The sequence below is a fragment of the Acanthaster planci genome, unplaced genomic scaffold (genome assembly GCF_054643075.1).
Source record: "Acanthaster planci isolate LZ-2023a unplaced genomic scaffold, COTS_SCS Contig5, whole genome shotgun sequence".
NCBI lineage: Eukaryota > Metazoa > Echinodermata > Asteroidea > Valvatida > Acanthasteridae > Acanthaster > Acanthaster planci.
Window position 1 is genome coordinate 145,511 of NW_028257629.1, and position 26,446 is coordinate 171,956.

Sequence of the window (26,446 nt, forward strand, 5' to 3'; positions counted from 1 at the left end):
GGACCACCTATATGTTCAGATCTTCATATATTTAATAAGGAAAATTTGTAAAAGTAGTAAAGAAAATGTGTGAACATAACTGTTTATTTTTATCTCCACAATTTTATTAATTAAAAATGTTTCAAAAATCGTACATTTTCTCAATTCCCGATTACACCCACCCCCAGAATGAAAGGTTGGGCCTAGGTCGATGCGCTGCTGATGCATGTTCGTTTGCTTGCAGTGCATGCTATGCATGCTGTACGTGTGTTCTGCAAATGGCTGAGAATTTCTCGAGGAACCTGAAGCCCAGACGTTTTAGTGAACTTCCCGTCTGGGTTGTAGAGGATCACAATGATGTAAGAACATAACATGCTGGATTACTCGAAAATGTTTCGTTGACTTGTGTTTCTGACATTTTGAGTGGTGAGGACCATGAGAAATTAACAGGAGACATGAGGGGCGGGGTTCATTCAAGGCGGCCAGGGCTTCGTCATGTAATGATCATGATGTGGGGATGGGGGGCCTAGGCCTAAGATAATGCAGGGAGGGAAGGTTGACAGTTTCACAGATGTTACGAATTACGTGTTCAGGGTTTATTACATTTTTTTGTGGTTTCAGGTTCTTCCTTACATCTACCGGGCCATTGCTTCACGCCATCTACCCTTCCAAGGAATTGCCATGCTTCACTTTGATTCCCACCCAGACTTACAGATAGTAACTGAGATGGATGCTGATACGGTTTTTGATAAGTTTGAATTATTCAGGTATACTGACATGTATTTTGTTGGTAAGAATGGTAGTGTTACAGCAGTAGAAGTGGTCCAAGGTACAGTGGTACTGAATAGTTGGTTCAACTTTAGCACAATAATTTGAAATTGTCCAGCTATAGTTGGGGTCTTCCAAGTGGAAATGATTCTGTTTCTATTGTTGGGGCATAAAAAGATTCATTGAACCATGCTTTAGGCCTATAAGAAAATCAGAGACATTTCTCAAACTTTATCTTGAACTGTTTGCCTTTTATCAATAGGTCAAAGAGTTAAACTGAAGTAAAGTTTCCTAAGTGCGAGAACAGATTTATTGCGATGTAAAAACCTAAACATGGATGTAGAATGTGATTTGCATTGGAATTTTGTAAGTACTGATTTTCAAATTGTGCTTTAATATTATAAAACAAACCTAATTTTTGCAGTGTCTCTGGCTTGTGTTGAAACAGTTCCCTTAGCATTGAGAACTGGATCCTACCTGCTGTTTACGCTGGACATGTCCATCATGTGGTGTGGATCAAGCCACCCTGGTCAGACCAGTTGCCTGAGAGCAGCAGAGAAGTTTCCATTGGGAAGCATTGCAAGTCAAAGAAACTCAGGTATGTGCACTTTGCATTATAAACTTGGGTTGTTCAAATTTCCCAGAGCAAACTAGCAAGCTACTTTCTTTGGATTCCTGTTTGTAAACCTGTCAACAACTGTCTGAAGCTTTTCCACAATATTCAAGTCAGCACTGTCATTTAGTCTCAAAGAAAGTTATAAGCTTTTTAAACAAACTCCAACAAAGGTACCCCTTTGCTAAGTTGGTTAACTGTGTGTTAAAATTAACCTCTGTATAGAATTGATTAACTGTCATGATACATGTATGTCGTAATTTCTAGTGGCACTGATCATTATGTTCTGTTATGGAACAGGATCAACTGGCCCGACAGTTACTTCTTGAGTGATCTTCTGTATGCTCCTGAAGAAGACTTGGAACATACTAAGAAACTACAAGTGGATGTGGTTACCATGGGAACAGACCTGCTACCAACAGATCCAAAAACATCAATCTTAGGTGATCCGAGCCATATCAGTGATGTAACAAATAAAAGAACAAAATATCCAGTTGACTTTTCCAGAGTCACTACAGACAGTCAGGTTCCTCAGGTAAAAGGTCAGTGTCCATTGAGTAAGTGCTCAAGTTGTGGTCAGATGTCATCCGTTAATGATACCCCGGTAAAAAGTCAATCTGAAGATACCTCATTACAGATTAAAGAACAAAAGTGCAAGAACTGTATCACAGAACCTACAGGTGGAAACAGTGAAGAAGTGTCAAACAAGACCAAAAGGAAGCGGAGCTGGGTGACACATCAGGCTTCTCCATCAGGATATCTAAGTGAAATTTACAATATCACAAATGCAGCCCTGGAGAAAAGTGCTGGAACTGTGTTGGACATTGATCTAGATTTCTTCTCAACAAGGAACCCTTTCAAGGATATTTATTCAGAGGTGAGGATAAATGGAAGTGGAAAAAGATTGTCTTTGTCATGAAAATATCTTCTAATCCTAGATCACCTCAGAGTGCTCTTAAGAACTTCTGGAATTGTCTACAACTTGCTTTTTTCATTGTGGTTTTATGATATTGGAAAAGATCTTTCCTCATTTCCACAAAAAAATGTTTGCCAGTTCAGCCCAAGTTCAAAAGATCCTACTGTACAAAAGATTCCAAGTCATTTTCCCTTTGCCACTGTGTTGCAGTCCCAATTTCATCTGCTGGAGCATTTGTATCGTTTTGATGGACCTGTTGACAACAGCCAAGCAGCCCTGACAGAATGCATGTTGAAGAGAGCTGACCAGCTCAGTCAGTTGGAAACTGCGCTCAAGTCAGTTGTTGGGTATCAAGAAAAAGTTGACTCAGTGTGTCTGGAAAGGTAAGACTTCAGAAAATCTTTCTTTTTGGAACCAACTAGGAATTTGTATTACTGACCAAATTCAGTATGCTTCAACACAGCAAGCAGTTAATGACCAGGGAGATGTCTACATTATTTTGAAAATGTTGTTTTCCCATAGGTTCCAAAAAGTGCAATCTCTTGTGGAGTCACTACGAGTGGCTAGCAACAATGATAAAGCCCTAGATGCAGAGATGATCCACATGGCAGGCCTGACATGTGATGACAATGGTGAGCTACCTCATCATGTCAGCAGTGAGGAGGAAATTGATAGCCTTGTGGCTACCATGCAGACACTGTTGTCGTGGTTACCCAGGCCAGTGATGGTGACAGTTGCTAGGTAACACATTTCATTCATGGACTAAATTATCAAATTAGAATGATTTTTATTTCTATTTTCTGATTTCATCGATAATTTATTTTATTTGGCAGATCTTCCCACGATGATTATTGCCCACCAGAGCAAGTGGACCAAATCCAACATAAGGTTCTTCAAATGCTGCAAAATGTCTATGGGAAAATTGATGTACATATGGATTACAAAAATTATGATGAGAACTCAGAGAAGACATGAGAAGTACAGTACTGAAAACTATTTGGTTAAACATTCATATCGGTTGCCTCTGGTGACACCTATCTGGTCACACACACCCTTTCAAATCTCATCATGGGTGTCGTAGGGGGTTCTTGCCCTCCTGAAAAGAACTTGGAAACTAAGAAAAAAGACATGAAGATGAAATGGGATGAAAATGACCAATTTACGTGAAAAAAATAAAACCCTTGAAATTTACCCTTCCAGTTGTTTAGTTTTAACTGATGAGTCCTTTGCAGTTTGCACACCCCACACCCAGAAAAATTTGGCAATGCCTATGAATTCCATGTTTCTGGTCAGGATAGTGTAAAGCAACATGATCAGTGCATTCATTAAATCAATGTTGACCTTCAGATTAACATGATTCAGTCCCTGAATCCTTCATCAATTAGCAGTTGTCATCTGTAAAGCTGTAAAAAAATTCAACAACCAGGGCACATTAGGTCTAGTTGATTAAAATTGCTGTCAATTTCAAACAGTCACAATAATTTGAAAAGAACTTCGGTATTTCTGTATTTATTAAAGTTTAAATCTAGTGTTTAAAGTTTCCGGAAAAAACTAAACATGACGTAAGAACTGAATAAACTGTGTTGAATATATGCAACCAATTGAATCAGTTGTCTCATGGTTCCCAGTTACAAGTAGAACTGAATAAACTGTGTTCAATATATGCAACCAATTGAATCACTTGTCTCATGGTTCCCAGTTACAAGTAGAACTGAATAAACTGTGTTCAATATATGCAACCAATTGAATCAGTTGTCTCATGATTCCCAGTTACAAGTAGAACTGATTACCGAAGCATCATCTTCTCTTCGGTGTTCATTCCAACTCTGCTTCCAAAGTGCAACGTTACAGGCTAATCTTCCAAGTAAATTCAATGTTTATCCTTTACAAACGAGGCCATTTCCTCATCTGCTATGAAGATACATCTTTTCTCTTCCTTTTTTTGTGTGCCTTTTTGGATTTTTTTGCTGGGGTCATGCTACTTTGAGAGTCTGTTTCATCAACTTTGGCAGTAGGTTCACCATGTTCTGTGTCAACATACTGTCTACTCTCTTTAGCTTTGGAAGATCTTTTCCGTTTGGCGTCCTTGTGTGGTGACTCACTCAGCATTGATGCAGGCTTTGATATTTTTCTAAAGATATCATCAATGTCGTCATCCTGTCAAAACAGAAATACATTGTACAAATCAAGGTTCCGAAAAAAGATTCAGTATATCAATAACACCTGAACAATGTCACAGAGTGTACTGAAGTTATTAGGACTCCTTAGTTTGGTTTAAGTCCATACAGGCATGTACATGTATTTACAGTTATCATGGCAACCATACCTCACTGGATTCTTTACTCTCTTCTGCTATTTCCAGTGCCATCAACTCATCCGGGTACTTAGAAACTGGCTTCATGATGTCATCTTCAGATATTTTCTTTTTCGTTTCTGGAAAATAGGGCAAATTTTGGTGTTATCTTAAAAGAGCTGACAGAAAATTTTTTGGGGGTGTATGGATTTGAAAAGTACAATGGATTGAGAATGGGCAGGTCCATACAGTTTTAACTGTAACATAAAATGCTTGTTTTTCACACTCACAAAAACTAAACAAGCCTCTGCGATAAACACTTAACACTGAATATATTGCTCAACTTACTGGAAGACTGGTCATCTCCAATGATGTCAGCAAAGAGCTTTCTCTTTTTACTTTCTCTTCCTTGTAGCTCCTCCCAATCTCGCTGGCGAAGCTTAAATAGACCCACAGCACAGTTCCGATGAACAAACTTACCTAATCATACCCAAAAAATTGGTACCAAAGAACACACATAAATTCAAACACTTTGGGCAACTGAATAAATAAATAGTAAAATTATTTCAAATGTCCAACAGACCTTCAAATGCTGTGTTACCACTCTAGAAATCAGAAATTCATAGGCTTAGATTAAGCCCATAGCTTGTGAAGTTTACGCTGACAAGCTCTTTGAAGACACTGAGCAAACAATACGTTCTGACCTTGACACGAAAGATTCTTTTATGCTTAGTTCTAAAAGCTTTTACTGTGAGCCTAAAAGAGTTAACATTGGAAAGATTAACAAAGAATACAGCCTTTTGACAAAGCGCATTTGGCAGATGGGCTACACAGGTGATTGTAACACCTAAAGACAACACAACGCTGTACATGTGAACACTTTGCAAATAACCTACCAAAATGGTCTGATTGGAGCTGCTTGTCCTTTTCAGCTAACGCTTGAACCAGAGTGCTTTTTGTTCTCAGTGAAGCTGCCTTGAAGATAGCTTCTACGCATCTGCTTCCTGTCTTGTGGCAGGCAATCTTGAAACAATTTGTCTTGAAATGCAAACAACAGAAAAAAGACAATCCAACCTCTCACAATCTGAGTCAAATATCACATCTCTTTTCTGATGAGAAAACTTGGTCATTTTTTCAATTTTGATAAGGCATACCTTTAGTTGAGCTCCTAATCTATCTTTTTTCTTCTCACTGACCATACTGCTAGTCATGAAGGCTTCTAACAGGTAACTACCACTAGGAGAACATGCCATAGCAATCAAGTCAGCATCTTGTAAGGCCATGAAGCCAGCTATGATTGGACCACAGTGACTGAACTTCAGCAGCTGCTGAAGGAGTAGGGATCCGTGAAGGTTAACTTCACTGAGTCCAGGCTAGATGGACAAAGAGAAGATGAGATTTAGATCGATATACTAAACTACAAATGATTCACATGAAGTTATTTACAATGAATTTTTTACCAAGAGATGTAAATTTTAATTTTGGGTTAAGCCCTCGTTTGTTGTACTTCATGCAAAAAAGCAGTAGCTTAAGGGGTCTCTACACTGCAATTATTTAAATACAAACCTTCAGTCAACACCTTTGTATCTCAGTTGATCTAATTTCCAATTTTTGTTTCACTATTTTAAAGGGCATTTCTATGCCGTTTTTGGTATTTATGCTAATGAGTATTTTCATATTATTGAGAAAAACTGAGATGTCATCCCAGGAAGAAAACCTTGATGATTTGTGCAGTCAAAACAGTCACAATTTGAACAGAAAAACCCACGCAGTGAAACCTGTCTTCCCTGAATGACATCATAGCAACGGTACCCTCAGCATGGACAATTTCAAATTTTGAAAAAGTGCACTTTTCAGTACATTTAACTTAACAGGGTTGTCAAATAATTTTCATAAACTGAAGAATATAAAGTTACAGAAAAAATTTGTAAGAAACACTACAACTACCCTTTAACCACTTGGTGCCGGATGATGTGTAAACACACAATTTTCCATATTTGTTCCACAAAGGACGTGTGCACTCGTTTTAGAATTTTTTTTCATTTCCGCAGTTGACGTATTGATGCATTGTGCTTGGTTGCGTCATAAGTAAATAGCAATTTTGAAGAATTTGCAGGGGAAAAAACTCACCATGGCAGCTTTTTTGGGTAAGAAAATCTGACGTTAACTGGCTAAAGCCTCGTGTGAGATGCGAACCCATGACCTACTTTTTACTGGTGTAGGTGTCTTTACTATTAAACCATTCAGCTTTCCTAGCAATCTATAAACCTTGATGAAAATATTCATTTGGGGCAGTGTAAATTTTGACGCTGGGTTTTGCCAAGGGTGGGTTTTGCAAATTAATCAGAGAGAAACAGGAGCAAAGAGCAGAAATATATAGACAGAAATTAACGATCCTTACCCAACGTATATATAAATAAACACTGTATGTTCAGTGCTTGTCCGAGAGCTTGCGAAAAAAAGTCACAAGCTTACTCGAATGGGACTCGAACCCACGACCTCTAGTGCAGACGTCTTAACCACTCGACCACCGAGCTTGCCGGGGTCGGCTGGCCGGTCCGAGTCAGGTGAAGCAGCGGGTACCGCGAACTATTTTCAAGATGTATTTTTTGCGTTGGGGAGATGTTAGTTTATATAACGGATTATAGATTAATATATACCTTGGGTAAGGACAAAACCCGTTATATAAACTGACATCTCCCCAACTAAAAAAAAAATACATCTTGAAAAGAAATTAACGAGTTAAAAATGTCTGCATTTACCAAGAAAATCTGAAAAATTTAACAACAGAACAGAACATTTTCCTTTGAAAAAGATTCTGCTAGGATCAAAATGTCAGGCCCTCCTTCTTTTGGGCCGAGAATAGATTCATTTGACTGATTCAGAAATTCTGAAGATATCCAACAATAAACCCAAACACCATCCCATGATACTGAATTCCTCCCTAACCAAGTAAACCTTTGCCAATGCTCTGACCAACATATCTCCACTAACCTTTGTTGCCTTGTCTTGTTCCTGGTCTTCTTTGCTCTCTGAGAAGAAGACTTCATGCGTAACCATGCCAGCAATGAGCAAGACACATGTTGCTTGTCGCTTTCTCGGTTCCCAGCAATGGAATGCACTTAACAATCCCTTCAAGAAGTCACCTTAATTCATACAAAGTACAGATAAGAACTTCAATAAGATGATTCCTCTCTTGTCTCTTATTTCCCCACACTCTATACCATGGCATAAATCAACTTACATTACATTTTGAAGGTTAGTTACATACAGTTTTTCAGTTTCAACTGTCGAAAGTTTTGCATTGTTTCAAGGCTGGAAGTGATTCATCAAAACTCATTCACTAACAAAAGCTATGTTGCTGTACCAACAAAAGTCCAGAGTTCTGGTGACATTTTCAGTCCCCTGAACATTGAAGTGATGATAACATAACGGGCAATTATTCAGAATTCTGCAGACACCGAGAATTAAGTAAACACAGTAAACCACTTGTTTTACATGATCCAAACTGATCTTCAAAGTAAATTGCAACAGACTCACTTTGTTTAGCTGGGTGATGGATGCATGCCTCAGCTAGCCTCAATACTACACCCATGTGATTAACTCCAAGAATAGCCTCAATGTTTGCTAAGAGCTTGTCAAAGATCTCTGAAAACTGAAATAAAAATTCGAGATATATGTTGCCCATCCATTACTTCCTTACAAACTGCTGACTTTCTTGCTAACATAGGGAAAGATAGAAGACTGAGTAGCTCAAGTACAATGCTCCAGCGTTTATAGGCTCAAATCCCATCCAGTATATTTCTTTGTTATATCCTGTATACATCTGTCTATGGTATTAACCCTAACAATCTTCAGTCCTCCAACAGGTGAAGGATTGAGGAGGGTTAGGGTTAAACCTACCTCTTCTTCCTTTGCTGCTCTTTTAATTAATTTCTGGAGCACAAAGTTAGCCACTGGGTGAAGAGCCATGCCTAGTAGGTGATGGCTGAAGCACTGTGAGTAGACCTCAGAGAATGACTCATCAGAGATTACCTCAATGACAATCTCAAACAGGTGGCTACCAACATTGTCTGTCAATACTACCGGAACCCTGAAATTAATCAGATATGCACCGTTTAACAAGTACATGTACTCATTTTATCAACGGGTGCTGTTCAATCACCAGGTCATAAAAAAGCAGTACCTTTGGTCACTTTGGGAAGGATTCTTGGACATCACTTTAGACTTCTTGAGGATAGCTTGACAGAGGCGGTGGCACAGACCAGGATAAGACTGCTGCAATATTAGGAGTAGAACCTCTAAGACAGGGCTGGAGGTACGATGCAGCACATACTCTAGAAAACAGCGAAAGTGATGCATTCATAGCTTTGAAAACACATCTTAGGGTCTATTCACAGTAACCTTCATGAGAATGGAATTGGCAGACTGCAGAAAAGGCAATAGATGAAACATTACCATTGAAGTTCTCTGCACTCAGGATAGTGTTGGTGATTTTCTTGAGTCTCTGCTGCATCCTCTCTGGTACTTTTGTAAGAAGTTTCTCAATCTCTCTGTTAGTTTCTTCAAGACACAAATGAAATACAATGTGTATTTTTTCCATTATTCTTGGTGTACCTATTGTTATCATTGGGGGATCAGGGCCTTAAAACCCCCTGATTAGTCTAATAATCTCTTGATGAATATCAGTGAAAAAGTCTTTGGGGATTACCTTCAGAGCAACATGGTAGGTTAAGGGATATTTACGAAGGAAACATGTTCAGAGTATTAAATGCACTGATTTCTTAAATCACTCACCAACGCCATCTAATTAGAAGCTCCAGGAAATTGGGGTATTTATTTTTTGTGACTCATACAAAAAGAGGGTCACTCACAACTATTTACTTACAGCTGATTTTGATATCCTACCTTTGTCTTGCTGTTCCCTGGACAACCTACTTCTTGCAACCAGGTCTGGCACCTTGAACCCACCAAGTACTTGCACCATGGTACGAAGAATGTGGTTGCCATATGTGTCCATCAACACAGTGGTCAAGTTGGTGATTAACAGGTCAGCCATTGAAAGAACTGGGAGTAAAATGTTGAAGAGTTCAATCTGGTGTCTTGGGTGAACTGCTACACCAGAAACAGTATTACCAAAAAAAACTGTTTGAGTAAATTTTTATCTATTTCTGATCAAGAAACCAAGGGTTTATCAAGAACACCCATGGCAAGCCTGAGCAGAACACAGAGGGAAATAAAATTACGTGGAGTTTCAGAGGTTGAATAGCTCAGGTGAGTGTCATGGGGAACCCTCAGTATCACACAGTGATACACATTCGATAGTACCATTCGTTAGTAGTATTTGTTTTTGGATAGTACCAAAACCAATAGTCTCTCTTCCTAGTCCTCACTTGTGAGATAAATTCACACCCTATCTAATGTGATTATACAGATAGAGATTAGCCATTCCTCATAAATATTTTCATTTTATGCACAGGTATACAGTTGATTACAAAGGTATTAATGAATAATTGTTATATCCCTCGTTAGTTTCTCCATGTGACCTTTACTGTGCACTGCCGATAAATAATATAATAACATCTACCGTACATGTCTGATACACTGCATCCAACTGATGATGAGAAGTCACCAGACTCTATCAGGCCTCACCCTTCTCCTGAAGTACAGCTCCTTCATCTTCATCATCCAAGAACTTTGTCGTTTGCAGCAATGCTCTCTGGATCACATGTCCAGCAAAGCGATCCTTAACAACCACCTCAAACTCCTCAAGAACACCAGTGAGAAACCTTCGGAGATGGGTCGGCTGAGCAAGGAGCAAGATGTCTTCCAAGATGCGAGAAACTGTCTGGTTCTGACATAGTTTGACTTCTTCCGTTTCCATCTGGTTAAATACATTGTCTAGGAAAAGACCTACCAAGAAATGGTTTGAACATCATTTAGAGGGACATTTTCTCTTTCAGGGGACTGATTTTGTCCTGGAATAAAGGGACTTCTCCAAATACAAGGACAGTCTATGAGTTGTGATGTGCACCTGACTACCGGACCTTATTAAATTATACCATTCATATTACTGAATCAGTGAGTGCAGAGCAGAGGCTAGGCTAGCCCAGGTTGGACATTGTCTTCATTTACACTATGACTGATGTCCAGTGTATAAAAGTCCTCCTACAATGCGAAATTTTCTACCTTTTTTTCTCACATTTTCACCTGGCGAAAGACAGCTCAAATGTCCTTCACAAGTGTCTTGTAAAAATTCCATAAATCCTGTGTTGAAATTGCTAAATACGTCCATGGACAGCATATTTTGCAGGAAATTTTACAAAACGGAATGCGACAGATAGCGTGGAGTTTCGCAAAATAAGATGCGAAAAAAAATGGCGTCATGCGGTGGCTTTCACTGAACTCCTGAGGCATGTCAGGTACATGAAAGAAAATTCTGGTTTTCTTGCTTAAACATTGCCAAATTCACCTAAACTAGGGCTACTATAAAAAGTACTAGGATTAAAGAATGGATCCTCAAGGTCTGAAAGTCAGTTTGTTTGAAAAGTGGACTTAGCCTAAATATAAATGGCGCTCAAGGTAATGAACCCCAAAATTGAAAGAAAATGTGTGAAGAAACCGTTGAGAAAAATTCGCACTGTAGGAGTACTTTATACCCTGGACATTAGTCGCAATGCAATGTACATGTAAATGATGTAGACGTCGTCCAACCTGGGCTAGGCAAGACTCAGCTAAGCTAGTAACATAACATGACTAACGAGTAACGACACGTTATTTACCGTACGCACCTTGTTCGATTTCGTCAGGAAATCCATCTTTAATTGTATCTGCCACTCGACGATAATAGCCCATAGTGTGTTCATCTAGTCTACCGACCCTTCCATCGTGTTTCCCATCTTTTCTCCAAGTACCTTCGACATGATGTTTCCCCTTTTCGAATTTGAACTTGTTTTTTCGTGTGGCCGTTGGTAAACGTGATATGTGCCTAGGCGCTGCCATTTTGTAAAGCGCCCTCTTTTTCGTTTTTCTTTCTTTTTTATTTTTTATTTATTTATAGTTTTTGGCGCGAAGAGGCTCCGTACCAGACTGCACTGGCCAGCTGCGCTTCGACCGCGTTGCATACACCGTGAAGTGGTCTTTGTACGAGTATCTAGGTGCTATGCGCGCCTTGAATCAAGGCTACAGCAACACGAGATCCTGACGAAAACGCTTTTGACCAATCGGGGCCAATTTTACAGTGCTGCCTAAGCAAAAAAAATTGTTTAAGCGTGAAAAGCCTTGCTTGACAAATTCATGTTAACAGACAAAACTTCTTGCGATGTATATTGTTTTGGAATGGTATTTACCTGTCTTTTGGTTAGTATGACAACCACATATTATAGAGTTTGAGCTGGTAACCTTTGTTTGTTAACTTAGCAAGTATTCTGCGCTGTATGTGCATACATAACGAAGGAAGCCCACTAAGTTTCAGCTCTGACTCGAGTTGGGGTTTAATTAATTGAGTTAAGTTGCAGTCCTAGCGGTAAGCTTAGAAGGCAGTGAAATCAATGTCTCATCTTTCGGCTCCCGGCCGAAAGTGAATTTGGTGGAAGCGTACTTGGTTCTAAAACTGAAGACAGCACCGTGTAAAGTGTATAAAGGCTGTAACTCACTGCACTGCCGGAAATCAAAATATCCCATTTGAAGTAAAGAGACAAGGACGGATACCGGTACAGAACCCAATTTTTAGTAAGGGCGTAAAAGCAAAAATTTGGAAATTATTTTCAGGATGTAACCTTTTGTGACATTTCTATGGGTTAGGCTACATTATATAGGGCTTTTTACACACTTTTTGGAAAAAAAGGAAATAAGAAACATCGAAAAGTTCGCGTTTCTATTATTGTTTTGCAGCAAAGTCTGCCCATTTGGAGCCGGAGGCGAGCACCACCCCTGTTACCACTCACGTGCCATTGTAGAGGGACTATTCTACTGTACAACAAGAATTTCAGGTTAGTCAGGCGATTGTAATTTCGTTAATGCTAGTCTGTTTAATTTGGTTCAAAGGTCATCAACATCGCAATGATCATGGCTAAAGGTTAATGTATGGCATACTGGAGTATAAAAAATATTTTGACAGCACTGGTGCACCGAATAAGGTGTCACTGGTACATGGTCTTTACTGTCAACTGGAGTGGAAAAAAAAGAATATGATGGAAGACTGTCAAAAATCCCGTCAAATAATGTAGTGTGGACAGCAAGGTTCCTTCGATTGCATTAAATTAATACAAAACATCTAATTAACGTTTGCCTTATTTTAGAAAGTCTGTTTTACAGTCACTGCTGTACAAATTTAATATTTGAATTTTCAAACAGTGTAGTTTACAGCCCACACATCTTGTTGCACGACTATATTGGAAATGAAGCAATCGGCTCTGCGTCATCTTGCGGGTTACCTACGTAGATACAAAAAGTTCCCTTCAGCAGATCGAAAACACCTGGGGAAAAACAGTTATAAAATTCAACGTGTGTGCTTCGAAATAACATTTACAAATCAGAAATGAATAGACGTGGATTTTTAAGAAACGGCAGATCTTGTTTTGAGGTCTTTAGATCCGCCAAATTGCCATGTTTTTCGCTGGAAGCGTTTCGTCAAATCCAACAGGGAAATGGGATAATGTACAGAAATAGCGTACGAAGAACACTGTCGGACCTGTTGCAAAAGTAGCAAATGTGTCTGGTGGTGTGCCATTTCTGTAGACAGGGTAGACAGGATGGTCTTGGTTGCCAAGGATATCGAGGACTTTGTTGAAGTCTGCAGGTAACCTTGCCAAGTCGAGCAATGTGCGTTTACGCTGCACAGAGCTCTGATCTGTGTGCTGTTCTACCTCAGGCATACGTTCATACCTATCCTTGGGAACCAAACAGAGATTGAAAACAAAACAAATAAAACAAAACGTCCTGTTTAATCGAAAGGGAAATTCTGTCATGTCCAAACTTCAAGGAAACTCTCTGCAAAAGCTGATATACATCATTGCAGATAGAGCAACGGCTATTAAACGGGTGCCTGTGTATGCGGCTTTGATGCTTTTTAGAAATAACATTCCACGTCGATGTTTGGACGTGTAACATAAGTGACAATAGTCACTAAATTAGGGACATAACTGCTAATCGCCTACATCAGGTGTGCCACAAAATGATTGAAGCATTATGGTTAGGCCTACCTGTGAAATTTTGAACGCATGTGCATACATGTAGGACCACCCCACCTTATCCAATGACAAATAGTTTTATTTTAACCCGATGCCACGTGACATAAACAAGCAAATCAACATCGTCCATCCCATATTATTCATTCAGACTCCACCCACATGTTGAAATGGAAAGCGACTCCACTTTCCCAGTCGGAAGACGTCGGTAGTCTCTTTATATGGTAAGGCTGTGGTGTCGCATGGGCTCGTGGTGCCACTTCAATATTCATCATTAGTATTTCAGAGGAATTCTTTTGTTTTTGAGACAAATTCACACTGTAATAAATGAGGAACAATAAAAAGGTAAGCAAACTATATAACACAAGAAGAGACTTCAAAGCCCGTCTATACTTCCTGCATTACTAACCTTTTAAAATAATTTTTAATTGAATGCAGTTGTCTGTTCATTTAGTAGATAGTACCTGACTTTCTGCATCCTTATCGGTGCTTAATACTCTTTATCATAATATTTCTATAACCATTCGATTACTTTAGAAGTTAAACTGAAGAAGACTTTTTAACAACATAAGAAATCAGCAGAAAATTTTGGTTTATCAGAATAAAATACCTAAATCCGTAGCCACAGCCGAGTGGGTCGTCCGCAATGATCGCCTGTGCCCCCTCTAAGCTTTTAGCAGAAGCAAGTGCACGGGTCAACGTGTAAATTCCTTTAGAAAAGTGAATTCAACGCAGCAAAACACAAAACAAAGAGCAATTAGTTGCAAGACCTTTTAAGGCATCATTGCATTAAAAACAAGTAGGCCCAGTAAGATAAGCATGTACATTATCAACAGGTCTGCATGTAAATAAGTCTTGATGTAGCTTCAGATTTTGATGTGATGCGTTGACCAATTTTTGAGACCTATAGCATTTGCCCTAACTAACCTGTTCTCCTCCTGCCAATGTTTTTGGGAAACAAAATATTTATTGACCACATAAGCCCGTGGTGGTTAACTGTCATGCAATTTCCGGGGAGTCTCCCTGGGTACGTATAAGACACAAAGCGTTCCGTAGGAAGATGTGGATAAAGATCCGGGTCAGGCTTGATGTGAGCGTGAACCACGTACGCCAGTCGCTCCGTTAGCCTATCACCGTCCTCGTTGTGTGCGATGACACTCTGTAAAATTATAGGTGAAGGGTTCAAAAAATATGTAGTTAGTCATGATTTTGGCACAGTCGGGGTGTGGATCATGCAACCCTGCCCACAGATCATTTTCATTGTAAATATTTAATCAAGTTTGAACAACTTAGATTATCATTCTATAACGTTCAGATCTACACATGGCAACATCCACAAATATGAGAAAACGCCTGTGTCTTCGATTTGTCTTAAAAACCTTCATCCGCATTTAATGCAAGCTCTGGCCTACGTGAATAAATATTTTTCTTCTTCATAGTTGAAAATGCTGCAGAACTATTTATATAAACGCTTAAATTGTGCTAAATTGCCTATTTTGTGACAATCAGCTGCAGAGAAATGCTACCGGTCGACCAGACAGACCGCCTGGCGCAAACGAACTGAAAGATTTTGTACGAACAATAGAGGGCCTGCGTGGAGCGCCCTCACAGAGACTGGTCTTTGTTCCTGCATGTGGGATATGCTTGAGTAGACACTAGGGTCGAGTTCGGGCGCCTGTTCTTGACACGGGTTTCTTGTTCTCAGGCTCGCGATCGAACGGCGGGAACATGACTCAAGAACACCGTTGTCGGAACAGGATCACACGCCACCTCCTCGTCAGGGTTTTACAGGAACACACGGACAAACTTGTGAAATTCTGATTTTGAACAGCTGCAAAAGTAGAGAGATGGCTTCCAAAGCCATAAAAAATGGGAAGTTTTGCAAAATTAACATTAATTATTTTCCGTAACACAGAAATGAATGTTCCTGTTTATATAGAAATAATTCAGCCCATCCAAACATTAACTCTCGAATAACGTAGCCTATATGGACGCCGCCACGTTGCATGTTGCTTGTCACTAACTACCATCGGTAACCGGTTGTTTGTTCCCGGCGTTCGAGCGGCCGACCCGCGAACCACAACAAATCGAACTGTTCGTGAACATACGGGAACAAGCCGCCCGAACTCGGCCTAGGGCCGAGTTCGGGCGGTTTGTTCTCGTGTACGCGTAGTTTCAGGAACAGCTAGCTCGATTTGTTGTTCGTGATGGGCCGGGTTCGGTCGGCCGCTTGAGCGCTGAGAACGTACTGTGCCGGCAAGAAACATGTCGGTTTCCATGTACATTCTTTGACTGATGGTTAATGTTCTGATAACTTGGGCGAATTCTTTTCTATTTAAAAAAGAACATTCATTTCTGTGTTATGGAAAATTATTTTTATGTTACTTTAATTTGTAAAACTTCCTATTGTCTCATGTTTTTGTAAGCCACATCACTATTTTTTTGAGGCTGTTCAAAAATCAAAATCCGAGGTTTCCTGTAAAACGCTGACGTACGAGGAGGTGGTTTGTGATCCTGGTCCAAGAACAGTGTTCTTGGGTCGTGAACCCGCCGCTGGACTCAATCGCTAGAACGAGAAACCCGCGTATGTCAAGAACAGGCCTCCCGAATTCGACCTATAGTACTTCACTGTCATCTAAATCTAAATAACAAAACATGTCCTCTGTGATAGCACTCCATTCAAGCCCTATATCAGTTATCCTATATCCAAGAGTTCAGCCAATCGACCTGCATGCAACGCCCATTCTGCTTGAATGCCTTTGTGCATTTTCAAAAGGTCGCCTGATGGCAACATTTTGAGGCCGCGCATACTACTGTAAACGAAGCCTCGTAAGAGCAACCCCTGTAGTGACACTGTTGTATCATGGCCTATAAATTTGCAACCAACCCCCAAAATTCTGGCATTATCTTTTTGTAGGCCTGTGGAATACTGAACTTTGGACTGTTTTTTATGGACTTGACTTGAACATACGTGCTGTGTCCCTTGGTAGTCAATGTAGTTAAGCATGATGTCTGTACAGCCTGCCGTTGCTTGCTTTCCTAGCAACCCCAACAACTCGGAGCTTATGTGTAGAAGAAAAATCTAGAGAACAAAAAGTATTTTGAGGGCGCTACAATTAAGAAGTCGCAATCACATAATGTTTTTCTTTAAAAAAGGTAACTCATAATTATAAAATTAAAATAAGGAAAATATATGACATGTTAGCACATCCATGCCGATGTCTAAAGACACTTCAACCTTGGACCGTTATAAGACGAAATGCAGCTCACAGCCAACACCTTATGAGTAAGACTTTCATTTTTACGGTCGTATCAGACTCTGGCTGGCTAGCAGATACACTCCCTCACGCAAACCTCAAAATGCGCACGCGAACCGCAAATTGAACTGAATCTGCTTGCCCTGAAGAAGGTACTCAGTTACCGAAAGCTCGGCAATCACACATTTCAGAGCACCGATTTGTGGATATTCTGGTCATGGTGCTACACAACCCTTCCATATTCCGCAAATTGCGTGTACTGCCAGCCCTACGAACTTCCTAATTTCATGGCATTGCTAAGCAAAATAAGGTTTGCTAACATGGTCATCATTTTATCAAAGGAATTAAGTGGATAATGCAATAGAGTTGTCTTTATGCATGAAATAAACAAACCTTATGGAATTCAACTCCGGATGATTGAGAAATGCCCCGAAGTTCGTCCTCATATTGAGGATAGACCTGCCTCATAGCTTCATGATACTCATTGTAAACAGTCTTCCCTTCATCGGTGTAGTAGTACGGTAGAAGGGCCTCGTTAAGGGCACTACTCTCACTGCAGTAAACCTGAATGTTGTTCTTAAACGTCCTCCCCTAAGGATTTTACACGAAAGAAAGAATTTCTAAGATAAGCTACATGTATGTTATCATGGAGGTAGAATGTCATGGCTTGGGCCCTCACTTCTATGATTTTTTCCCTCTAAATTCATTTCTTGCAGGTGCGTCTTTGGTCTGTACAAGCGACTAATTTGCCGAAAAATGTCCGTTTTCCTAGAAAGTAGAGCCTGAAAGTAAAAGGTCACGAGTGAAGCTTACAGAACCCCCGCGCAGTGTCCGCTCATGGGGTCGTCCTATCACGTTCGATCATTTTTGATATTCAAAACTGAAATCACCCTGAGAAACATAATGTTGGAGTTTTACCCTTATGGTCCACAAGTATAAATATTTTTAAAAAGTCACCTGGATATGGGTAAAAAAAATCTACGAAATTCATTAACGACCTTTCACTTGCGGGCAATATCGTTATAGGTCTCCTTGTTCATACACGTTTGCTTTCACTAAAGCATACGTGAACTTGAAACGAAATCGTCACGGCACAGTACAAGATTTACTTACCTGCACGCAACGGTCGAGTTTCAGTCGAGTTTATCTGAAGCCGTTCTTGTCAGCAACGGTCAGATTAATCTTTAGAATCTGTCATTAACACACATTATTCCTTTAAGTTATAAATAAATTGTAAAATGTTTAAACTCTTGAGTGAGGTTTTCATTTTACCATAGGCCTATAATATAATTAGGTGGCCTAACTGTTCATCGATCTACGTATGAGACCACCCAATTAAAATGGTCTTCATGCTCAGAAGTGAGGGGTCAAATTTTGGCAGGACATTTCTCTTTCAGGTCACATAATTTTTCAGTTTTTACAAATCAATATGCTGGCAAATATTTTACCAAGGCCATCTTCGGAGGTGATTTTTATGAAGTAAGCGAACGGGAAAAATTACAAAAAAATTTCATCATGTTATTTTGCTATCCAAGGGTTCCGGATGCGCTCCACCAGAGATCAACCTATAACGCAGCAATTAATGTTGCATTAACCTCACTCAATAACTCAAACTTTTTAACATTTGACGCGATGTAACAGAGAATCTGTGTTTCCTCTTATCGCAAGCTGTTAGGCCGTGAGGCTTTGCGGGAATATGTGCCAATCACTTTGCGAATGGGTGCACTTACCATTTCTACTCCAACTTGATAGTGGGTTCCACGTACATACAGCACTGGTAGACTCTGTGTATGTGAGGCACGTGTGGTTTGTTCCGCCATGGTCTGATCATGGTCTGATGGTTCCCGATCGGTGTCGCTAGCTTTTACCGTTCGTGCTTACTAAACACAGCCTGCCTGTTAGTCAAGTCTTTTTCTACAATTAAATTTCAAACTACTGTGTCGGATCGCTGCGACAAATTGTATCTAATAGGTCTACGACACATAAATTTTATCGTATGACAGAATGAAGCTAACCGTAATAATACAGCATCCTAGCCGCCATTCGCGTGTACTGTTTGGTACACTCAGAATCTATTTTGATATAGGAGCCAACCGTGTAGATTTTGTACTACACCACGCAGCTAAAAAAGGTACATGTACAGTTGTAGTTCCATGTGTGTATACTCACACGTACGTACTCACATCTGGTAATAGTTGGTACGTGCAGTCATGTGAGACAAGATAAGGTCATGGGCTGAGTGCTCTGTACACAGTCACTGAACGCACGGGATGACTTTGTAAGAATTAACCTCCATTAGGACGAAACTAGAGGGATGTGGCTGTGGAGAACGCCCACACAGCTGCTTCGGATTTGGACGCCTTTCAACATGTTATTTCTTGCTACATGTACATTTGTAGACTTCCAGTGTTTTGGCAACCAAATCAGACAAGAATTTCAGAAGAGTATGCTTTGGAGGATGCACCTTTCATGTCACATGACTTGCCACCTAAAAACGCCAGATCACATCATGTCAATTTACGTCTATAACACTTCCTTTCGTAGCAATCTGCCAAGTTTCAACCAGTTCGGACAGGTACTTCAGGAGACATAGGGCATTAAATGATAAACTTTGAATGTCTTATGACTTGTCACCTAATAATGTCAGCATATCAATTTTATTTGTAACACTTCCCTTCCTAGTAGATATCTGCAAGGTTTCAACCCAATGGGACATTTAATTACTTTGGAGATATAGTACTTTTAAGGCTGCACCTTCAGTGTCGCGTGGCTTGTCACTTGATGACGTCATCATCACCTCAGGTCAATTTTCATTTACGACACTTCCCTTTCATACAAAGTTTCTACCCAATCAAACATGTAAATTCAAAAGACCTTGAATATCACGTGATTTATCACCTCATGACGTCATCATCCCATGATTTCCAATAGAGCCTGAAAGTAAAAGGTCACGCAGCGAGCTGCCGGAACCCTTGCGCGGTCTGCCTATGGAGATTTGACATCGGGCCGTCCTATCACGCTCGATAATTTTTGGAAAAATAATTCCTTACTGAAATCACCCCATGAAACACTCATGTTGGAATTTTACCTTTGTCTTCCTCAAGTAATTTTTTGGAAAAGTCACCTGGAGATGGGTAAAAACGAATTTTATTAACGACCTTTCAAGTCCGGCGATATCATACCTAGGTCTCCATGTTCACGCACGTTTATTTTCATTCGCCGTGCTTTCTAAGTTGAAAACGAGATTGTACAACCTTGCAAAGATTCACCTACCAGCAGCCGATGGCTTCCAGATTCCGTTGAGTTGACATCGCGCAGTTGTTGTCAGCAAAGGTTAGATAAAATATTAGTATCTTTCATAATAGTAGAATATTGCTTTATGTTTATCATCTTATAAATTATCAAACTGTGCAAAATGTTTTGATCTGTTTTTATTTTGGTTTTTACCCAGAGACTAACCATAAAAATTCAAACCGTAAATATTCATCTGCAAACGAGACTGCCGTGTTGCACTGTTCTTCATGTATTTTAGATTTTCGGAAGTGATGGGTCAATTTTTGAAAGGATATTTCTCTTTTAGGTTAGGTAATTTTTCAGTTTCTATAAATCGATATACTAGCAAATATTTTTTAAAGCTCTTTTTCAAAGTTGGAGGTTTTAAGAAGAAACTGAACAAAAAAATACAAATTCTAAAATCTTTGCACGTTATTTTTCTAATCCAAGGGTTCCGGAAGCGCGCCATCAGGGGTCAACTTTCAGGCTCCATTTGTCCGTCTATATCCAGTTCGTGACTTCGTCATACACGCGGACGAGCCACAATTTGCAGGCTCCCATTCAAGGATTGCTAAAGTTGCACGTTAACTTCCGGTTCCATGGTTCAATGTAAATGGCGATCAATGCATGTAACTCTATGTGCACTGCGTGCGCAGTGGTTTAAACTGAACTGACGTCACACTTATGAACCGGATAACACTTCCCTTTCTGGCTGTGTGCAAGGTTTCAACCCAATAGACCTTTTCACTGATAAATCATAATTATGCACGCATGCGCACAAATGACAAGAGTGCGAGAGTGCTGCGTAATTTTTTTTCCTAGGAGGGTCAGGAGCAATTATCATATATGGGCGTGGTTAACTGCAAGCCCGATGCGATCAGGTTAGTGGAAACTTATAAACTTAAGTTAGAAGGTACATTTCGGTCTTTCCTATTAAAAAACATCCTCCTACCAACTAAGCCGCCCCCCAAAAAAATTAAATAAATAGGGGCCTAGGCCTAACTTGTAGACTCGAACCCTTACCTTGCCGCTCACAAGTCAAGCACTCCTCTAACTGAGCTACAGTGCAACTGGCCGAGAGAGCAATTTTGTTGTAAGTTATGCTTAAAAGTTCGTCCACCCCATTTGTGATCATTGCCCCCAAACTTCCTTCGAAAAACGCATGCGCAACGGTTCAGATATTACCCCTATAACCCTCTTAAAAACCATTACTGTTGCAATTTTTATCATTTTCTCCACGGTTTTATGTCTTTGTCCATTTTTTTTCTTCAGAAAATCCCATTCAATCGTTTTTGCTGTGACGAAAGGAGACCAGCTTAGATACAGCAATCTTGTGCGCACAGGAAAATCACGATTGTAAAATCTTTTTACAGGGCACTAAAATCCCGCTTAGATTAGAAACTAATAGCAAAAACGATTTAATGGGATTTTCTGAAGAAAAATATTGAACAAAGACAGAAAACCTGGGAGAAAATGATCATAATCGTACCCATGTACGTTTTCAATGGCCTGATCACATTTCTTGTCGTCAAGGCCATTTGTACGCATGCGTGCATAATTATGAATTTATTAGTGAAAAGGTCTATCGGAAATATACTTCAGGAGACTTTGTGCTTTGATGAGTGCACCCTTAATGTCATGTCACACGACCCCTGATGATGTCATTATGACCTTTTTGTTTCGGGGACCCTGTCCTGCTGGTGGGCTGAGAGAGTATGCACCCAATATGACCTCAGTCAGACCGATAACAACGCCAAAGTCGGACTGTTGAAAAACATGCACAACCTATGGGTAATTAAAGATATAAATACCGGTATTCAAAATCCAATAATAAATCATATGACGACGTCATAGTAACGAATGGTGAATTCAGTCAGATTTATTAAAGTACAAGAGTCGACTGCCAGAAGACAACGTGTACAAACTCTACGGGAAGAGTGGAAAAGAAAAAAGAGAAAGGGCCATAAGAAAAACAATAGCTGTTTCGGCAGATGTGCCGAAGCAACAATTGATTCAGAAGTGAACCAGGAAAATTCGACAGTGAGTTTCTTTTAATTTGGTCGTTAACTGAGGCTGAGGTATGCCTCAAATGAAACAAACAAGATCACCGGATCGTTTGACTCCAACATTTACTGAGTTGTAGCGTTAACACACACCAGGACTAGTATTAAATGAATTTCCTATCGGAAATTTTGCGTATGTTATCAAGATGACTAATCCATTATTGCAGTTCGAATACATACCCATGCGTATACTACATCGACTGGTTCTATAGTGGTCTTACTATAGTTTCTGAGGTGGTGTGAAGGTCCTCTCTAACGTAGTAAGACTGACAAATTCTTTCTCTACAGTAAAAAAAAAAACCAAAAACTAGCATTTCAAGGCGACAGGGTGGATGGATGGAATGGAAAACTTTTAGGCATAAATTTCAAGTTGTGCCCCACACATCGTTCATTTTGGCAACTTAGACGACACCTCAAGAACTCCGTACTTACTCAGTAAAGCTACGGACGGGCGAGACAGCACAGACACCCGAAGTCAGAAGAACAAATTTAGCCATCATGTTTCTCTACTTTTCTGGGCCACGACACTTTTATTCCTTCTCCATGTCGAAACAACAACATCATGGATGTAAATAATCTACACCTTGACTGATTTATACAGTGAAACTTCTCAAAAACACTGCTCTAAGAAAGAAAAAACCTTCGATGGTAAATCAGTTTACTTCGATCAGGTTTCACAAAGCAAATGTCTACGACGTGCTATTTTATTTCTAAAATCTACGGTGGTAAATGCTGCGCCGCACGAATATAAACAAGAACCCAAATACATGTACACCTAATAGCATCACTTAAGCAAATTAGTTTCCGCTTCTTGCAGCCAAATATTTGGAGGGTAGGGTAAGGGAACGTTTCTATATATATTGTATAAAGAGTTTCAAAAACGCGTCGGCGGCACCCTACCCAACAAAAGTTTATACTCCAACCAATTAAATTCCACTAAACCCACCGTCATCATTACTTTACACCCTTGAATTAACTACATGTAAACCTTTCTATCTGTTTTACAGTGAAACTATCACAATCATTAACATCACCATAGCAAAAATAACTTTTTTCCAAGTCTTTGTGGAAATATTACGACTTCTGGAAATAAAACCATTACTAACACATCAAGACAAAGAGGGAATATTTGCAACTTTAGGAACTAAGTTCAAGATTTAACTGGGTCTACAATTCCAAGCAGTAAACAAAGGAGGAAAAGTTCATTTGTGAAATGAAAGTATTTCTTTTTGTCATCCTGCATGATTGTAGAATAACATATTTTCAAAACTTACAAGGCGGCATCTGCAAGAGGACATTTTTCAAAAACCTTCTCCCCTTCAAACCATCTCAGGCAAGGAATCATGTCAAGTGCTCTGAATTTTCCCCTAAATGTTCACTTTCAGCTACGAAATGTACAAACACAGCCACAAAAACTGCACAGTTAAGAGATTTTAAAAAATTGACAAACTGAAAAATGCTTGACGGTAAGGCCCAAGCAAAATTCCCCGGTTTTGCTGAGAAAATACAAAGTTACACCCTGGTCTTAAAATAGCACCCAAGGTTCTTTTCTGTACTTTTCTCAAATAAAAGCATCTGGGCAAAAAGCCACTTACGATTCGAATAAAATACACCTTTCAAAAAAACACAAAGTCAAATACATGTAGATCTCTGAGGATCCACTCCATCCATAAATTCCGATTAAAAAATAAGCGCAAAACGATACAAAATGTCATTTCATTTCATGTCTTGAATACTTCAAATATTCATTTCTCGAAAAGAAAAAAAAGGCATTTCCCATTGTAACTTGTTGAGCTTTTCAACCCGTACATATATTTTCATTTTGGGAACTGGGAAATTGAATCCCTAGAGCAAACAACTTTCTAACAGGTTTCACATATCAGTACAAAAATATATTGCATACAATACATTAATAATTGCTATGATTTGGCACCGTGCCAAGTCATTCCAGGAAAGGTTAGCTCCTAATACCCCATTCCATCCATTGGAAAGTTCTTCGGAAGTCCTCAAGGCAATTCTCTTGTTTACTTCCTGTACTTTTTCCGTAGCCTTTCCCTAACTTTTCCCATAAACTGACCAATACATTTAGGACTATTCTGTAATTCTTAATTTTATCCAATACCCATGACAATGAAGGAGAAATCCTATTTATCTTTTCATACTTCATGGTTTATCGTATAACTTTTCAGCATCTTTCCAAAAATAACCCAACTCATCAAATCTTCCATGATGGCAACTCAGTTACATGCATTTTGTGTTTGAGTTTTTAAATGGTCTTTCCATACCTTTTTCCATGCAAAATTAAACTCTTCCAAGAAGTTGTCATTTGCTTATCCAATGCAGTTTCTACTGATGCCTCATAAATATTGTTTCCTAAGCAAGAGCACACAACCAAAGACATCCATTTCTTTCCTGACAACTGTTCATAGCATGTTTCCTATTCTTCATTGCATTCCACTATTGTATTACATCACCCACTAACAGACGTGGAGTGGATGCTAGTCCATTCAGAAGCATTAGAAATGATGCGGGTTGGGAACAAAAATGGGATGCTATATAACCATTTCATGCAGTTACCTGTAATTCACAACCCTTAATGCATATGCATGAGCATATCAACATGACGTGCATTGCTCAGTGAAGGGGTTAAAGTATCCCATAAACCATGTGATTTAACAACCCAGTTTTTCTAAACAACGTATCATGGATGCATACCATTTCTAATGGTCCGTCGTATCAATAAAGACAACCCACATTGCTCATACCAAGCCAACTATGACAACTGTAAAACCTAACCAACTGGGACGCACTATATAACGTAGAGACATGCAGATAAAATTAACTCCAAATTAATTACAATACTCTCGGGGGGCAAAAAAGCACTTTTAACATGACCTTCCAAATCATTATTGTAAGATTCCATTCTGAGTAAGTAGCAAATGTACACAGGAGCTAGAAAAGATACTGAGCACAATACATCATGGAGTCATCGTACAAACAAGAAAAGGCAAAGTAAAAAGACTGAGTAAGTTTCAAACATTGGTAAAAATATTTACATCTTCCTGAAATGAGAGTCCTCATCTATGTTGCAAATGGAAACTGAATACTCGCAGTTTGTGTCTTGAATAGGATTCTGACATTTGTTATTGTTTATACTGTCATGATGTGCACAATTTACATATCTCAGCAGAAAGGTCTTTATACAAAGCAAAGCCCTTGCATAAAACAAGCTAGTATCGTGAAAAACAAATTATTCAGTGTTTGAAAACTCAACCACACGAATAATACCAGCACTCAGAAACCTCCTTATTACTTCATCAGAAGGGCGTTGATGCTAACTTTGACTCAACGATTGAAAAAAAGACTCCATCTTCCCACAATGCATTGTGCTCTTGCTTTCTCCTGGCAGAAAGTAACTTTAAAGAAGAAAAGAAACAAAAACAACTACAACACAAATATTTCCACAAAAAGGTAGCAAAATCACTTATTTTTAAGTTCTGCTCTGACACGTTTGGTTGCTCGACCACAGCAAAGCCCACCAAAAAACAGCACTCCTATTATGACCAACAAGACGGTGAGAAAATAACCACGGGCTTCAGATGCATTGATTGCAGCCGCTAGGTCTTGGAGTGAATTTGGTGGGGATTCCTAAGGAAGAAAAAAATGACAAAGACAGAATTAGTCAAAGCTGTGAGAGGAAAACTGGCTGTTTTCATGTGGAATAGTTTGAAAATTACCTAAAGGGATCAATGCTGTTCCATGTACATACTGCAGTCAATGAATGCAGAGCAATGTTATGTTTAAGAAATTCAAATATGTAAGCTGTTGCATTGTTTTAGGTTCAGAGCATTAACACCTTACTTTCCTTCCTCAAACTCTGAAGAGCAAAATGTGCACAACTTGAAGCAAACTTACATCGGAGAGCATGCAATCTTCAGTGATAAGTGTGCTTAAACATTGTGTATTCTGGCATATTAATTACAATAATGCCTGCAAACCAAAGCAACTGCAGGTGGAACACATAAAAAAACTGCCACACAGAGCATGCCCTTGCATTTTTGCATGAACTAAACTGAATAAACAAGTGATCTATGGA

General features: G+C 39.4%; 4 protein-coding genes across 8 annotated transcripts in view; 1 reads left to right on the top strand and 3 right to left on the bottom strand.

The window, feature by feature from the left end:
- Window positions 1–198: 198 nt before the first annotated feature.
- Window positions 199–3,944, top strand: c5orf22 (chromosome 5 open reading frame 22). Its single transcript, XM_022226505.2, has 7 exons — window positions 199–338; window positions 601–746; window positions 1,196–1,345; window positions 1,661–2,237; window positions 2,487–2,659; window positions 2,799–3,017; window positions 3,110–3,944. The coding sequence occupies exons 1-7, from the start codon at window positions 258–260 to the stop codon at window positions 3,249–3,251; spliced, it is 1,488 nt and encodes a 495-aa protein (XP_022082197.2). The 5' UTR covers window positions 199–257; the 3' UTR covers window positions 3,252–3,944.
- Window positions 3,770–12,336, bottom strand: nop9 (NOP9 nucleolar protein). The gene is made up of 13 exons (XM_022226697.2): window positions 11,361–12,336; window positions 10,222–10,482; window positions 9,478–9,636; window positions 9,028–9,132; window positions 8,756–8,906; window positions 8,473–8,662; window positions 8,110–8,224; window positions 7,564–7,715; window positions 5,724–5,942; window positions 5,466–5,607; window positions 4,918–5,049; window positions 4,603–4,709; window positions 3,770–4,433 (listed from the first exon to the last, which is right to left on the bottom strand). The coding sequence occupies exons 1-13, from the start codon at window positions 11,569–11,571 to the stop codon at window positions 4,188–4,190; spliced, it is 2,190 nt and encodes a 729-aa protein (XP_022082389.2). The 5' UTR covers window positions 11,572–12,336; the 3' UTR covers window positions 3,770–4,187.
- A 237-nt stretch (window positions 12,337–12,573) lies between these two features.
- Window positions 12,574–19,379, bottom strand: LOC110974816 (beta-alanyl-dopamine/carcinine hydrolase-like). Of its 4 annotated transcripts, none has more exons than XM_087131656.1 (9): window positions 18,745–19,376; window positions 18,128–18,205; window positions 17,408–17,605; window positions 16,729–16,839; window positions 14,685–14,916; window positions 14,368–14,467; window positions 13,920–14,075; window positions 13,262–13,455; window positions 12,574–13,004 (listed from the first exon to the last, which is right to left on the bottom strand). In XM_087131656.1, the coding sequence occupies exons 3-9, from the start codon at window positions 17,480–17,482 to the stop codon at window positions 12,958–12,960; spliced, it is 915 nt and encodes a 304-aa protein (XP_086987782.1). In that variant the 5' UTR covers window positions 17,483–17,605; window positions 18,128–18,205; window positions 18,745–19,376; the 3' UTR covers window positions 12,574–12,957. The 4 variants fall into 4 exon arrangements, with proteins under 4 accessions (XP_086987782.1, XP_086987781.1, XP_022082394.2 ...); XM_087131655.1 differs by having other exon boundaries at window positions 12,574–13,046; window positions 18,745–19,216; XM_022226702.2 differs by having other exon boundaries at window positions 12,574–13,455; window positions 18,745–19,378.
- A 3,472-nt stretch (window positions 19,380–22,851) lies between these two features.
- Window positions 22,852–26,446, bottom strand: part of LOC110974759 (Golgi apparatus protein 1-like) — a 33,772-nt gene continuing 30,177 nt past the window's right edge. For both annotated transcript variants that reach the window (XM_087131651.1, XM_087131652.1), the window contains one exon: window positions 22,852–25,998. In XM_087131651.1, coding sequence (XP_086987777.1) covers window positions 25,831–25,998 — 168 coding nt within the window. In that variant the 3' untranslated portion in view covers window positions 22,852–25,830. The remainder of the gene's footprint in view (window positions 25,999–26,446) is intronic.